This window comes from Anoplopoma fimbria, chromosome 16, assembly GCF_027596085.1.
Source record: "Anoplopoma fimbria isolate UVic2021 breed Golden Eagle Sablefish chromosome 16, Afim_UVic_2022, whole genome shotgun sequence".
NCBI lineage: Eukaryota > Metazoa > Chordata > Actinopteri > Perciformes > Anoplopomatidae > Anoplopoma > Anoplopoma fimbria.
Window position 1 is genome coordinate 13,894,840 of NC_072464.1, and position 12,361 is coordinate 13,907,200.

The 12,361-nt window shown below is 38.8% G+C and overlaps 1 protein-coding gene across 1 annotated transcript; it reads left to right on the forward strand.

The window, feature by feature from the left end:
* Nucleotides 1-1,506: 1,506 nt before the first annotated feature.
* cd302 (CD302 molecule) lies at nucleotides 1,507-5,830 on the forward strand. Its single transcript, XM_054614948.1, has 7 exons — nucleotides 1,507-1,675; nucleotides 2,673-2,798; nucleotides 2,900-3,010; nucleotides 3,841-4,023; nucleotides 4,177-4,197; nucleotides 4,303-4,551; nucleotides 4,760-5,830. The coding sequence occupies exons 1-6, from the start codon at nucleotides 1,585-1,587 to the stop codon at nucleotides 4,503-4,505; spliced, it is 735 nt and encodes a 244-aa protein (XP_054470923.1). The 5' UTR covers nucleotides 1,507-1,584; the 3' UTR covers nucleotides 4,506-4,551; nucleotides 4,760-5,830.
* Nucleotides 5,831-12,361: the final 6,531 nt, after the last annotated feature.

A 12,361-nucleotide genomic window follows, 5' to 3' on the forward strand; every position in this document is an offset into this window, starting at 1 on the left:
GCAATCTGTGCAAGATGTTATTCTAAAGCTCTGTTGAGTTGGTCTACAGTATTTATGAATTGTCCCTCCATAGGGTGAGGACCTGGTAAGGATTATATAAACATTGTTGCCATAGTTGACAACATACGTGTCCTGGACAGGGTGAGTTAGGGGTATAAGGATATATGGCATACGGTGGGTGGATGGGGGGCGTCTGTGAGCAGGCCTTGCCATGGCAGATGGGTCCCCACGGTACCCTGCCGGGTGTTGTGCCACCCTACGGGAAGCCACCAGCTCCAGACGAGGAGCAAAACTCACGCTCCAGCTGTCTGTGTTTGTGCCACCTGCGCTTACAAGCAATAGAGTTGAAACCCCCTCTCCCCCCCGAACAACAACGGCCTTCCCCTCAAGCTCTCTGCTGTCCCCTCCGTCCTCATCGGCTCTGTTAGGAAGCACAATGCAACCAACGCATTTTCATCTGCAGTTAAGGAAGAGGAAGTTAGTTTTTCCTATCAACTGATGTCCTAAAAAGTTTACAAACCATTTTGACTGAGGTTATTCAGGCAGTTTTGTCTTATTGTAACACTATTTATTGGACCTTCCATTCTTCAGGTCATATAGATAGATAGATAGATAGATAGATAGATAGATAGATAGATAGATAGATAGATAGATAGATAGATAGATAGATATGCCTTATTTGTAGTAATACAGTAAGTTTAGGGGAACAGCAGACAATTACCAGTTTCTTTATTGTCAGTATTTCTTTTTTATTAATCAATTAAGAAATCATTATATATGTCTTTTAAGCTGAGAGTCCAAGTTGACTTTTTCTTAATGTCTTCAACCAACAGGGGGCAAAGTTGATCAGAGAGCCTGAATAAAAAACACTGAATATGCACCAACACACTTTTCTTCTGGCAGCAAGAAATTTAGAGCCTCAAACACATTACACTTATGAGTATGACATGGGCCTTTCCAAATAAAACGACTTTTAAATAACATATTATCAGCAAATACACTTAACCACAACATCAGACGCACGACTCAATGATAACCAGTTTACAGAGAACATTTGGGTTTGTTACAAACAGCTTGCAGTGTACATTATAAAACAATTTAAGTCAAGACATTTCATTCAGATGAAAACTGTGCGTACAGCACCACCTAGAGGTTTCTGCTCGCAAATTAAAAAAAAAAAAATCTTGTTTTTTTAATACATACCAACAGAACGGTTACTATTAACATTTTCCAAACATTGGCCTATCATTTCTTTAATTGTCTGCGTGCTCAATGATTGTTATAAAAGTGCAGATGATTGTGTACAAAATGCTGTTATTTTGTTGCCAGTTATGTTAAAACAATGTAAAAACAAGTATAATCACTAACTTGTTGTAAACTAATGCAGATTGGTGGGTTTACACTGTATTTATTAGTCAAGTGATGAGGCCATTTCTGTGGGCCGTTGTACTGTGTGTGTGTGTGTGTGTGTGTGTGTGTGTGTGTGTGTGTGGTGGGTGGGTGGGATCTCGCTCACGTTGCTGCTGCACACACTACAGTCAGAAAACTAGTTGTATTGCTACATAATCATCCGTCTTTGCTGTCATGGAGCCAGTGAGGAACAAGCACCGCTCCCTGTCATTAATAGGCAGTGTCTTTGTGCTGTGCGTTCAGCTGCGGTCCGGTCTGACGGGAGGTAAGAGATTCAGTCTCAATCTTCGTCATATCTTCTTTTTTTTTTTTTTTTGCAGGCATAGCTATGGTATCCTTAGTCAGTCGATTCATTTAGCATTGCGTAGGCCTGTGTTACAGCAGGGCCACTTTTAAGTTAACCCTTCGAGCTTGTATTTGCTTAGTGTCTTGTTTCTGTCGATATCGCATGACACGTCAGGAGCTCTTTATTCCATAGGTAGATGTGGACCGTGAATGTATCACTGCTCTCAAAGCAATCTTTAGGAATGTTGGCACTTTTGTTTTGCATATGGCAACATAACTTCTGAACCAACGTGAGCGTTCATGCAACTAAGTTAACTAACTAAGTTGTGAGGAGCAACCCTATGTTCTTGCAAAAGCATTTAACACACATTTAAAACCAGTGTTTTCCTTTAAGACGTGGGTGTATTGCAGCAGTCTGCTTGTATTTGGCCTCATGGTGCCCCATTGCTAAATGATTAGGTTAACGTCATTAGGAGAGGCAATGCTGTCATTGAAAAGGGCACACTAACTAAGTTTATTACCAACTTCACCACTGCTACACTGGACATAATGGTGCAAATGTGAACGTCTTACATAACATTTGTGTGTTCATTTGTTCATTCTAGAAGATTTGAGACAGACAACAGCAAGTGGAACGTTCTAGAAGTGCTTGACAACATTTGCCAAACACTGACAACACTTGCACTGATATAGAGGAAGAGTGGTCACGAGGGTAGTTTCAACTGGACAGACAAGTACAGCCTGTTGGGAGTTGTAGAATTGTTAGTATCCAAGCAGACATGAAGCAAAGCTGCTGTAGCATCTTAAAATGGTGAGGTGTTAGTTTGTTAGGTCACATATTTCATGAGATGATTTCTGTTAAATGTCCTCCTGTAGCTTCTAAATCCTCCCACACGGATGCACTCAGCTGAAATAATTCTAAATGGGTCAGGGGTCAAATCTTTCCGTTACCGGGTTGTCCCATGGTTTCTCTTTAGACTGCCCTGCAGATGGACGCACCTGGGTGCCCTTTGGAGACGGATGTTACCACTTTGTCCACGGAGAAGAAGACAAAATCAAAAGCTACACTTTTGAGAGAGCAAAAACCCTCTGCCAAGGATTTGGTACGTGAGACTTTACATTTTCAAATATCTTAAAATGGACTGTATGTGCTGTCAATGTGTGACTGTGATTTTGTTGTCATACATTGCAATGCTATTTCCAGAGCTTTTGACCATCCAGAGCGCTGAGGAGAATGACTTTGTCCTCAAATATAGTCCATGGGTGTGGAAAAACAATGTCAACATTTGGCTGGGACTGTATTATGACACAAACAGTAAGTACCATGTGACCGGGGGACTGTGAAAACATGCTGGCTAATGCCCATTAGATAAAATCTGATTTTCCATAGCAATCAAAAGGAAAAATTACAACAATTGTTTGGCGATAACTAGGTGGGAAACAGACAATGAATCTTCAAAGGTTTTGTTTCAGATGTTTGTAATAATTATAAAGTGTTCTGTCTCAAAGTCCATAGATCATAAGTGATCTTTGATTCTCTTTGTTGGGGTTCAATATACTGTTATTTCTAGAAAAATGTTTAACTCAACGTCAACTTATCTATATATTTCTGAGTACTTTTCGAACTTCCTGTCCATATCAGCTTCAGTTAAGTGCAAAAGCTTAGTCCTGACCATGGAGACAGAAGATTTACAAAAAAAAAATCTTAACTCAAGACTAAAGACTATCACAGATATTTACAGGGTTTTTTTGTCTGCTGTGTTTTATCTATTCTTAATTTTTCTTGATTTAGAGAATATGGAGCACAGTCTGTAAGCGTGACTGCTATTTTGTGCCAGCACTTTTGAAATGTTGTCTGACAACACAACTTCAGGAAATTGAATGCACCGTGTAGGGGATGCTAAGCTACCAGAAACCCTAAATCACATTTCAATTCCTGTAAATCCTGAGAAGGGAAACACGTTTACTTTTAACATTATTTTTAAACTTATTAGCACAGTTCAGTGTAGTTTGTGTGAATGCCGGAGTTAGACCTGAGGCAAATCAAAAGGGACACTCTAACAAGGTTGACATTACCTGTGATAGTGGCTGTATCCCTCGCTGCCCGTTATGTCGGAGTACTGTATGTTCAGTGTATGTTTTCAGGTGACAACATGAAGTGGTTCGGTGAGAAACCAGTAGGATTCAGTAACTGGGAGAACAGCTCTTCTCAGTCGGACCTCGTGCCCTTGGATACATGTGTGGCTCTGCACACTAACACAGGAAAGTGGGAAAATGTCAGCTGCCTGGATCAGACTGAGAATGGAGTGGTCTGTGAGACAGATCAGAGTAAGACCCAACATTCAAGCCAAAATGTCTGTAGACTTGTTGAATAGCTGTTTAATCTTTAAAGCGAGTCCATACGTATGTAACCAGGATTTTAGCTAGTGTGGGATTGTGTTCCACTTGCTTTGACAATGTTTTGTTCTTTTTTCTCTTCAGAGGCAGAGGAAGTCAAGCCGAGTAAGTCGACCTTTGAGCTGTTTTTGCTGTTCCTTTCCTTATTCCTCAGTGATTTTGTGTTTTGTTGTAGTGACCTTCCTTGCATTGTTACTTGTTCTTCTCCAGAATCGAGCGCGCTGATGTCCGGCCTGGTCATTTTCAGCGTGGTGGCTATCATGGGAGTCTCAGTAGTTATTTGGTTCCTGCATCAGAAGAACAATCCTGGCTCCACCATCCTCACAGCATTTGAGTACCACCCTCCGTTCCGAGTTCTGGACACAGACCGGTCCTGCCTGGTGGAGGCTGAGGAGACTGACAGTGTGCCATAGGAGAATTCCGTCTCTCTTCCAGGAAGCACCAGGCCCTCCTCACTTGGTGGGTGTTCATGAATAGTCCAAGTCCACTCTAGAAGACAGTTACTGAAGTAGTTTGGGGTTCACACATGTCAATGCCACTAACGATGTAGTGTGATTGTAAGAAAGCTGACGCCACGCTTAAAAATTAACATGTCACCGTGGCACTTAAACATCTCACTGCTTTTTTGTCATCTGCACTAACAAAGAATCATCTGTACATTTTTCAGATTTGTGCAACAGCGACTGTCGCAGCCTGGTCTCCATGTCATGTGCAACATCATTATTATCAGGCACTACACATTTCTACAATTACTTTTGGGATAATTATTTCTCTCTTGCATATTGAAAATAACTTGCTGTCTCTCATTGAAAGATGAAGGGATTAAATCAAGAGCATAGCTTTTATAAATGTTTAATGATTTAGTGTTGCATTGCCACAAACCTGGGGACTAACAAGAGGGACATTGAAATAAACATGTTCAATTGATGCAGCAAAGACTAAGACACCCTGATGTTTAGTCCCTAGTATGTATCAAGCTCCAAGAATCCTTTGTTCTACATTTCACATAATGCAACCAATCACATGTTTCCGTTAGACCCTGACTGCCTGGTAATGTTCATGTCTTTCAAACCAGCGTAGTGTCTCCTTTTTAAGCAGTATTCAGAGAAACGGGAATGCCAAATGACAGGCTATTAAGGGCACATCCATGTAAATAGCTTGATCTCAACATAAACCCAGCTATAGTTTGAGCAGTTGCCTTGTTATCCATGAATGTGAATGCTGCCAGTGATATAGATTTGCACAATGCGTAAAGCAGATTATTTTCCAGGTAAAATATAATTTTGCTTATTTCCTTGCACTCTGTCCTGGGCTTCTGTTCCTATATTGTGCCTAACCACAATATATCCAGTAAAGCCAAGTTTTGTAAAAATTCTTTAGACTTTTCATGAAAATAATCTACGTTCACAGTTCTTCTGTCCTCTATTTACACTTTACTTAATGAAAAGATAAGCATTTTCTGTGTTCCCTTGCTGCCCCATTAAATCCAATCTTGATTGCTTTCTTTAGCGGTGTTAGAAATAATAAATCCTTCTGTGACATTAAAGACAATCAATATTTGGCTATGTGATGGGTATACTACAATGAAGTCAAGATACTTTCTTGTGTAAAATACCCCTCTTTATACTGTTGGACACTTTTAATAGCATGAATGCTTTTGTGCAATATTTGAGATTAACTGTGCAGGATCCGAGCCCCTGTGTGTTTTTAATAATATAATAAAGTTTGATCATAAGAAGGGCTTGTTTTTGCTTTTTCTTGATCTGAGTCAGAAAGTTCTATTGTAACAGGAAGCATTTGTAGTTACAGTGGGTACGGAAAGTATTCAGACCCCTTTAAATTTTTCACCCTTTGTTTCATTGCAGCCATTTGCTAAAATCGAAAAAGTTCATTTTTTTTCGCATTAATGTACACTCAGCAACCCATCTTGACAGAAAAAAACAGAAATGTAGAATTTTTTGCAAATTTATTAAAAAAGAAAAACTGAAATATCACATGGTCATAAGTATTCAGATCCTTTGCTCAGTATTGAGTAGAAGCACCCTTTTGAGCTAGTACAGCCATGAGTCTTCTTGGGAATGATGCAACAAGTTTCTCACACCTGGATTTGGGGATCCTCTGCCATTCTTCCTTGCAGATCCTCTCCAGTTCTGTCAGGTTGGATGGTGAACGTTGGTGGACAGCCATTTTCAGGTCTCTCCAGAGATGCTCAATTGGGTTTAGGTCAGGGCTCTGGCTGGGCCAGTCAAGAATGGTCACAGACTTGTTCCGAAGCCACTCCTTTGTTATTTTAGCTGTGTGCTTCGGGTCATTGTCTTGTTGGAAGGTGAACCTTCGGCCCTGTCTGAGGTCCTGAGCACTCTGGAGGAGGTTTTCTTCCAGGATATCTCTGTACTTGGCCGCATTCATCTTTCCTTCAATTGCAACCAGTCGTCCTGTCCCTGCAGCTGAAAAACACCCCCATAGCATGATGCTGCCACCACCATGTTTCACTGTTGGGATTGTATTGGGCAGGTGATGAGCAGTGCCTGGTTTTCTCCACACATACCGCTTAGAATTAACGCCAAAAGTTCAATCTTGGTCTCATCAGACCAGAGAATCTTATTTCTCATAGTTTGGGAGTCCTCCATGTGTTTTTTGGCAAACTCTATGCGGGCTTTCATATGTCTTGCACTGAGGAGAGGCTTCCGTCGGGCCACTCTGCCATAAAGCCCCGACTGGTGGAGGGCTGCAGTGATAGTTGACTTTGTGGAACTTTCTCCCATCTCCCTACTGCATCTCTGGAGCTCAGCCACAGTGATCTTTGGGTTCTTCTTTACCTCTCTCACCAAGGCTCTTCTCCCACGATTGCTCAGTTTGGCTGGACGGCCAGGTCTAGGAAGAGTTCTGGTCATCCCATACTTCTTCCATTTAAGGATTATGGAGGCCACTGTGCTCTTAGGAACCTTGAGTGCTGCAGAAATTATTTTGTAACCTTGGCCAGATCTGTGCCTTGCCACAATTCTGTCTCTGAGCTCCTTGGGCAGTTCCTTCGACCTCATGATTCTCATTTGTTCTGACATGCACTGTGAGCTGTAAGGTCTTATATAGACAGGTGTGTGCCTTTCCTAATCAAGTCCAATCAGTTTAATTAAACACAGCTGGACTCCAATGAAGGAGTAGAACCATCTCAAGGAGGATCAGAAGAAATGGACAGCATGTGAGTTAAATATGAGTGTCACAGCAAAGGGTCTGAATACTTATGACCATGTGATATTTCAGTTTTTCTTTTTTAATAAATTTGCAAAAATTTCTACATTTCTGTTTTTTTCTGTCAAGATGGGTTGCTGAGTGTACATTAATGCAAAAAAAAAATGAACTTTTTCGATTTTAGCAAATGGCTGCAATGAAACAAAGAGTGAAAAATTTAAAGGGGTCTGAATACTTTCCGTACCCACTGTATATGTTATCAGTAATATGTCGCCTTCCAGCTTTGGGTTGTCCAGCAGTGTCATAAAATATGCAGGTTAAGATTAAAAAAAAAAAAAACTTTACATTTTGTGCAGCCTATATAGAACATTTCTGCTAAATATATATGATGTGCATAATTGAGGAGACAAAGGATGAACCGGGACATAGAAATTGTGGATAGAGTCTAATTGGTTCTGAAAGGATATCTTAATCACTGTCATCTAAAAATTGCCACTTCTTCCTAATGTCCAGTGGCTCTGTTGACATCTCAGCGTGGGCCGAGATGAAACAGAGAGGGATTTTTTTTTTCCTAGTTATGCACATCTAATTATAGACTTCCAAGAAGTCTGTCTAACAAATTCTCTTTAAATCTCTGCTGTGTATGTCTCTTTTTTTTTTAAAATGCTTTCTATTAATGATTTTAACATCTAGTTATAAATGATCAAAGGCATTTGTGGATCAACATTTATTGATGGAGCACACTTATAGAGAACCATAACAATAACCTTTTCCTCCAAGCAGGTAATTTCTAGATTTGGCCACAAGGTGGGACAGTGACTCACATTTCTGTCAAGTCCCTTCTCTGACATTGCTGGGAGGGATTTTCTTCTACTAGTTAATGAAGTCCGGAAACATGGACGATAATCAGTTTGATGGCTGTGTGAGTATTTGTTGTTGAACAATAATCTATAGGAACATTCATTTCTAAAAATGACATACCTGTCTCTAGAGGAAACAAATACCATGTTATAGTAGATGAGGTACTGAAGATTTGATGTAAAGTTATAGAGAGCTTATCTTGTCTTCAAGCTGAGGTGAAAGTCCTTGATGATTAAAAAAGTAATGTGTCTCGCTGTGGTGGCCAATAATTAACATGTTATGGAAGGTCCAAACAACAGAATGGGACTGAGCTGGAGGCTGCAGTTATATGTTATATGTTATAAACTGTTGCTTCTCTCGAGGTATGGTTAAAGAATTGTGGTTCTAATCCCCAAACAAAGAAAATGTTGAGGTTTGAAAAAAGTCTTGAGTAAACAGACTTTGAAGGCTCATTTCCTGATTCAAATTTGAACAAAACACAACCGGCTATCAGTCTGGAAGTGATTGACATGTCTTGATATAATAATGACGAGACAGCACAATATCTATCTGTACAACAATATGACTCTATAAACTGAACACTTGTCAAAGTTAAAAAGGCGTTGAGTCAAAAACGTTGGCTGAGAAATGCATTGAACTAAACTTCATTACTCTAACATGCATTATACTTGAATTGTATAGCAGCTGAGATGTACAGACTGGGCTCGTTAAAGTGCCTTAATTGGTAAGATTTAAGCAGATATTTTTTTCAGCGTTTATTTACTAGTTTTCAGAAATTTTAATGGAACTCTTAACGGCACATTTAGAAAGCATGGAGTGTGATTGTAAACCTTAAATACATTGTATATTCTGGTTCTAGATCTCTGAATTGCTGCTCTCATCTCGGATGTTTCAGCAATTCAAATAGAATTAGTTAAGAATGAATAACGATGATTATCAGACTGTATAAGACCTGCTGAACTACACAGATTTGTAATTTGTTGTAATGCTAATGCTCTTGTTTGTCAACAGTTCCAACAGAGAAAAAAACATGCATTGGCATGCAAAAGGATGGTTTTCTTAAATGTGTTTTCCTGCTCTGGCAGAATAATCATAATTTTAATGATGATAATTAATTGTAAGACTAATGTACTGAAAAGCCTCATTATATATTTTTTTTAATAATGGGGTTGAATTTAATTTATGATTAACCGTTTGAGGCCTAATCATTTCTTTTTTTAGTAAAAATGTAACTGAAATGATTTATGCTGTAACATCCCTAACATGGTCTTTTTTGTTTCACTGGGTGTGTATTTTTGTATTTTATTACCATCGAGGGGCTGTTTTCTCATTACAATAGCACTAATGGCCTATTTTCACTCAAATAATAGCACAAATGGTTTTTTTCACATCTGCCAGGTTGCTGCTTAAAGCAGGAAGAGGTCAACGTTGACCCACAATGACTAATTAAAATGGACATTGGTATTCATGAATAAGACATGACATACAGATGGAATGAAAATGAGAGATACACTGGATCACAAGACACACGTTCATCAAGCCTGTGAATTTTCAAGTTGTGTTTCAATAAACTTTTAAATACAAAATAAACAGTATTAACTCTGGCTTTTGTGTAAATACACAAGGGTAATATCAGTAAGAACTCTTTCCTGTCCTTCTGGTTTCTTCACAATCCCACGTATCTTTTTCTCAGGACTCTTCTACATTTCAGTTATTCTTTCCAGCTCATCCTCTGTTCATGTCTTTCCTGGTCAAGGTGTCACTGCACAGTAGTGTAGGACATCTGATTCTCATGTCCAGGAAGCCTCATGTTTCCCTCCCATTCACTATCCTGGAACATGCTCCAATTAACAAGAAACAATGGACATATTAAGATGACTGCTCACTGCCCGGACGTTTAAGAGAAACACTACTGTACTCTATTTTATTATGTCAAGACACACTACTTTACCACCTACAGGGCTACCATTGTATTAAATGATTGATTTAGCATTTCCTATTAATGCATCGCTCGAGCTACTGTAAGTGTATCATAAGAAGATACAGTGTGATTCAAGCTCATAGTGCAAGCAAACATTTTTATCCGACAACTCAAATGGTGTGGCAGATATTTGGGATTGGTTAGCTCAGTACTGTTAAAAACACTGTATTAGATTTGAATCTGCATGTTTCACACACAAGCAATCACACACGCACAAAAATGCAAACTTAAGCGATGAATGTACCCAGTTTTTAGCTCAGACACTGTGCTATTTTCTAAATCAAATGCATGTGAAGTGCTGGAAGGCTTTGGTGTTGAAGGGATCAGAGCATCGTGTGCTGACATGATTAAAATCTCTATTATTCTAATATGTCAGGAAAAAAAAAAAAATCTGTGACAGAGTCCAACTCCTGTGCCTTACGGGTATACTGAGCTTTCTGTGGGCTGATGGAAAAATAATAATTAAAAACAAAAGCACCATCTTAATTTGTTTTCCATCAGTCTCTCGAGAGATCATCTTTGCTGTGTCTTTGGTATCTCATTATACTTTCTAATCAAGACTCTTTAAAAATCCCTTTAAAAGGAGGCAGACTGTTTGCCCTTCCCCCAGCATGCTGCTGCATTGCAGCCATCGGCTGCGACTAGTATGTTACAAATGACCAAGGTAGGCTGACATTTTGATTGTGCAATGTAAAAAAAACGTGGCCGGAAAAAGGCTTTTGAAAGTGATGCCGCCCTGATCTCTCCCATCGCTTATTCTAATGAAGATTGTCCAATACAATTAAAAACCCAGGTATCCTGTGGCTCGGGTGACAAATTTATGAAACCATGTTTTCCTTCTTTCACCATGTGTGTTAATCCAGCCAGGAGTGTATTTCACTCAGTACAGTCAGTAGCTCCTGTGACTGCAGCATTAACAAATCTACAGAAATAACACAGAATTAGAAATGACAAATTTCTCTATAAAATGATTTTTTTCTCAAGATATTTAATTAAAACATGCCTTTTAATTGCTGTATCATTATAGCTCAGCTTTATGTACAGGATACTCAGGCGAAAGGTGCACTGCCATGAATTTAAATCCACTGCAACCACTGAACACATCTTTCACAAAACACAGCCTGTTGCAACGTTCTGTAATGACAAGTGTCTCTTTGCTTTATGCATCTAGAAATGAAACACTTGAATCGTATTACTTTTATTCTAATCTCCAAGAACAGGCATATATTGATGTTATTCTATAACAATTAATTACAAAAGCTATATATAATTTGTGTTATTTAAACACTGACCTATAGCATACATCCGTCCACACAAGCGATACAGTTTCTGTTACAATGTTTCGATTACACTGTGTGTTGTAAATTTATGCTCTTGAGTCTAATGATAAAATGCACCCCATTTCCTGTTGCAGATTGTACGCTTGCTTAATGGTGAGAAAAAAAAGACAGATGGTAGTCCTTCATTGAATGTCTTGTAATACCTTGTTAATAGTTTCTCTATCGCATTTTGACCTTCATTTGATTCTGGTCTGATCTGAGCAGTCCATACTTTCAGACAATGTTAACAAAAATGCTAAATGATTGACATTAATACCTAGTGTCCCTTAAATAAAGAGGTTGAACTGCTCCACAGATCCACACATCAATGTTTAAGTATGTGGAAGAATACAGTTATTTGCACTGTAATAGAGCCCCTGTCTTAATTTATAACTTGTTCTTATACATTTTTTACAATTTAATTTTGTATTGACGTACTGCAATTATCTTGTTTTTCTTAACGCTATTGGATGTTACCTTTTCTATTTTTGTTTTGCGTGTTTGTTGTTGAATGAGTTTGCTTGGATGTGTCTGTTTCTACCATGCACCAATCTAAATTTTGCTTGTGGAACAACAAAACCAACCTTGGCAGTTATCCCAACTTAAGCACTATCAAATCTTTAAAAAAAACAATGTACTTTCAGATACAACACTAAACACTTTATGTGCAATGTCTTTGTCAGCAAGACCTTTAGTGCCAGCCTCCTTCAGGTATTAATTACAAAACAATGTGAATGTGTGCAGTATAATCTACCACCAAAGTAGTCTGTCTTTTTGCCATTTATTGGAATTAAACAAATTATTATTACACCAGACTATATCTAAGAACAGTTTAAAGCCTGAAAGCCAGGCAATGTGTAGCATCTGAGAAGAAAAAATGGATTTCACTGTCATGCTGGAAAATGAAAACACCTATACA

Bases quoted from the DNA above. Each gene is read 5' to 3' on its own strand.
- cd302 (XM_054614948.1), top strand. From the start codon at position 1,585: ATGGAGCCAGTGAGGAACAAGCACCGCTCCCTGTCATTAATAGGCAGT. The intron at 2,799-2,899 runs GTACGTGAGACT...TGCTATTTCCAG, and splicing joins AACCCTCTGCCAAGGATTTG to AGCTTTTGACCATCCAGAGC. The intron at 3,011-3,840 runs GTAAGTACCATG...GTATGTTTTCAG, and splicing joins ACTGTATTATGACACAAACA to GTGACAACATGAAGTGGTTC.